Below are 3781 nucleotides of genomic sequence, written 5' to 3'. Positions count from 1 at the left end.
ACAATCTTCAACACTTCAACTGTCAATCCCAACCCACAATAATAATAATAACATCAAAGGATTAACCATATGAAGATTAGAAAAAAATCTCAAACCACCACTAAATACTTGCGTGCCCCATCACCACCATCGCTGTTAACACAGCATTGGGGTTTTAAAACTCTTGGTATATTGTGAAATAAATGTATTCATAATGAGGTGATTCAATTCTGAGATCAACCATGAAGCTAAGTTCAAAAAAAAAAAAAAACTTTTCTTATTTTTTTAATTATTTTGATAAAAAAAATAGGAGTACATGGAAATTTATGCTGATATGAAAAAAAATAGCGTTACTTAATGTCATTGGTTGGGTCTATAATTTATGTGGTCTATTACATAGACAAAATTCCTGCAAAAATATTGGGGAAGTTGTGAAGTTGGGCCATGCCCATATTCACGTTCAACATGCAAGATAACTTTTCTTAGCTTTTTGTTTGGTCGTAGGATTCTGACTACCCCTATTCACTCGCACCTTTTCTTTCTTTAAAAATTTACGGCTCTTTTTGTCCGCCACATTCACATTGACCAAAACGTAAATAAATAAACAAAGACATTGTTGCCAACTTGCCATAATTTAAGGAGAGGGAGGGTCCCAAATTTAGATAGTTACCCCAAGATCAGACGAAAATAACATACCATTTCTGACAAAGCTTGAGACAAAGCCCACAACCTCCCCCCAATAAAATAAATCACTCATGCCAACTCAATTAGAAACATCCCCATCAAAACTTAAGGCCCCTGAGTAATCTAATTCTCTATTAACACCATACATGAGTAGAATTTATACGAGTGAATTTCCTTTTAAACTATGGCAATAAGGAATATCCTATTCAAGCATGAAAAGAAAATCCCACCGAAAGAAAAACAAAATCATAATAGATCCAATCAAATCTGTCAAAAGGGGGGGGGGGTAGATACAAAAGCTCAAAATCCATTTTAAAACACTGCTGACTTCCCCATCAAATATACCATCTTCTTTTTTCCCTTACATGTCCTGTACAATCTCAAGAAAAAATAATAACTTTCTCTGATCATGACAATGATAGGGACTGTCCTCTCTCAACTAACACCAACTAAATTCCAAAATGAGGACTCATCTTCAAAGAGTGACTTTCATTTCAAATACCATTGAAATGTAGCATCATTTTTATCAACTGGTATAGCTATGGATTCCTTTTATTGTATTCTCAAGTACCTTTGTTTAAGTATTTAAGTAAGGGGAGCTCTCAGAGGAGTGCCTTTCCTTTTGTGCAATCGTTTCCGAGGCTTTAAACTTTTGACCAACCATGTTTTAGTCTCCTCTTCTGAAAGATCAATTGAGGAGAGTGAGGATTCCTTATCTTCTGAACTTGTTTCCAGATTTTGATTCTCTTTCCATGAAAGTTCATGATATTCTTGTATTGATAATTCCATTTTATGGCTTTGGTCTTTAGGCTTCACATCAACAGCTGATACCTGAAAAAGGTTGATTAGATTGTGGTTTGAGTTGTAAATGAGGACATTCAAGTACTAAGCTTCAGTTTTTTTTCACCTTGCATGCAATGGAACAAAAACGATTAGGTGGGTCTTGAAGATATCTTCTACAAGCTTCACAGGCAGCACCTGTTTTCGATTTCGTTGATGGTTTGGCATCTTTAGCTTGAGGCCTTGGATTCAAATGTACAGCTTTTTCACCATTGATTTTGTATGTCTGTCAGACGTTTAAAACTCATTTCAGTATATATGATGATCATTCCAATTATAACTAAAGTTGCTCAAAAAGAGAAAAAGCAAAAGGCAATCAAAGAAATCACTTTAGTAAATTATAAGTTGAAATTGTGGATGGAAAATAATGAGGAAGCATTTCTGTAAAAAGAACAGGGAAAAGCAACTTGAATGGTTCTGCAAACATAATGATATGAAAATCTTTTCTCTTTGATTTCAAATCTTGGTGTTTGCTGTTCTCCTTACTATGAACAATCAACAATTAGAACAGAAATGAAGTTTCATAGATCAAATAAAGTGAGAGACAATTGAAAACCACAAATTCATATATCAGTAACAATTGGAAGAAACTAATAACAATTAGTAAGGATCCATATCTTGCATTCTAAATTGTGATTTACCTCAAAACAATCTATTAACACATCCATAATACTACTTATTCCAATAGACCCTAATGAATTACACTAAAACGGTTACCATTACTGTGAAGTCTTCAAAGCTAAATGGTAACCAACATAAGGAAAACCTGAATTTTGGAACAGTCCAGATGCTTCTGCATTTCTTGAAGTCGAACGACATCTTGATATACATATTTGCAGACCTGAAGCCACCGGTGCTGGCTATGAGCCTTACAATGCCGACAAAACTCGAGACAACAGTCAATGCAGAACACGTTTTTTTCATTTTTCCTGAGGTCTTGATGATCAGAGCAAGGACTAAAGAACTCACTTTCCAGAAGGGTACTAATCCAATCTGTTTTCTTCTTAATGTACAACCCACAACCCACCTACAATACCAAGTTCACTTCATTAATATCAAATAGCTTCAAAAGCAATAAAGTTTCAAAATTCTTGATTTTCTGACAATTAATTCCCAAGTTCACAGCTTAAACAAGCACCCTAAATCAACGGAAACGCAATAGTAAAGATTCAACATTTAATGTAAAGATATCATTTTTTTTTCAGAAGTATAATTCATGCAAATTTCAATAAACTACAACATTCAAGATTCAAAATTTCAAGCACTAAGTAAAAAGTAGTTGAATTCATGAAAAGGGTTGAAAGTTTCAACAAAATTAAATTAACCCAAGAAGGTTTACAGGCTGTTTTCAATGAGTATTATAATAGCTACAATAAATAGAAGATTCAAAAAAGATTATATTTCTTTGTATTTAACTAAAATTTCCTGGAAACCAAACAGACCCTGAATTCTGATAGTCAAATAACACACCAATCACCAATCACCAAAAACAAAAACAAAATACCCATCATTCAACACTAGAAAATTATATTTGGAAGAAAAAAGACAAATAAAAAGAGAAGGAATTCTCACCATTTCTTTGCTTTGAATTGGATATATAATTTCCTTGGTTCTTTTTTCTTATTTTCTCTGATCAATACTCAAATGAACACAAATTGAAAAGAAAATTTGAGGAAAAAGAAAAAGAAGAAAAATGAGAGACTGTGAGAGAGGAGAAGCCTACAGAATGTGGAAGCTGGGGGGGGGGGGGGAAGAGAAGAAAAAGTGATATAATAAGGAATGTGCAGTGAAAAATAAAAAGAAAAAGGAGTGTCAGCAGAAATGTTTGGTGAGGAAAGGATAGTGACCTACCCTAGGCGGGAAAGGTCAATAAATCATTCTGATTGGTGAGTTAAAACTTGATCAGACCGCTATTAATTTGTTAAAATCTTCTTTTAAATCAAGTTGTTTTTATGTAAATCATGATTCAATCACCAAAAATTAGTGATTTTTTACTGTAATTTTCGCTAATTATTAAATTTATTTTACTTGACTTGTGAGCTTCGTGACAAAGTTGAACTTAATTTATTTAGGGATATCAATAAGGTAATATCTAAAAAAATTATTATTAATGAATGATTTTTGTAAATAAAAATAATTAATAATTAAATCCTTTTAAAAGTAGTAATAACTTTACTCCTTGTGACAATAATAAATAAAATTTCAATATAATTTTATTACTACAAATAGGTATTAACTAATTTGAAGAAGATATACATAAAAGAGGTGAATTCAATTA

The 3781-nt window shown here is 32.4% G+C and overlaps 1 protein-coding gene across 1 annotated transcript; it reads right to left on the bottom strand.

The window, feature by feature from the left end:
- Window positions 1-973: 973 nt before the first annotated feature.
- On the bottom strand, window positions 974-3385 carry LOC108475486 (protein RGF1 INDUCIBLE TRANSCRIPTION FACTOR 1-like). The gene is made up of 4 exons (XM_017777455.2): window positions 3076-3385; window positions 2270-2530; window positions 1571-1729; window positions 974-1494 (listed from the first exon to the last, which is right to left on the bottom strand). The coding sequence occupies exons 1-4, from the start codon at window positions 3076-3078 to the stop codon at window positions 1249-1251; spliced, it is 669 nt and encodes a 222-aa protein (XP_017632944.1). The 5' UTR covers window positions 3079-3385; the 3' UTR covers window positions 974-1248.
- Window positions 3386-3781: the final 396 nt, after the last annotated feature.

The sequence above is a fragment of the Gossypium arboreum genome, chromosome 3, assembly GCF_025698485.1.
Source record: "Gossypium arboreum isolate Shixiya-1 chromosome 3, ASM2569848v2, whole genome shotgun sequence".
Lineage (NCBI taxonomy): Eukaryota > Viridiplantae > Streptophyta > Magnoliopsida > Malvales > Malvaceae > Gossypium > Gossypium arboreum.
The sequence above is the reverse complement of the archived record's forward strand: the minus strand, read 5'-3'. Positions and strand labels throughout refer to the sequence as shown.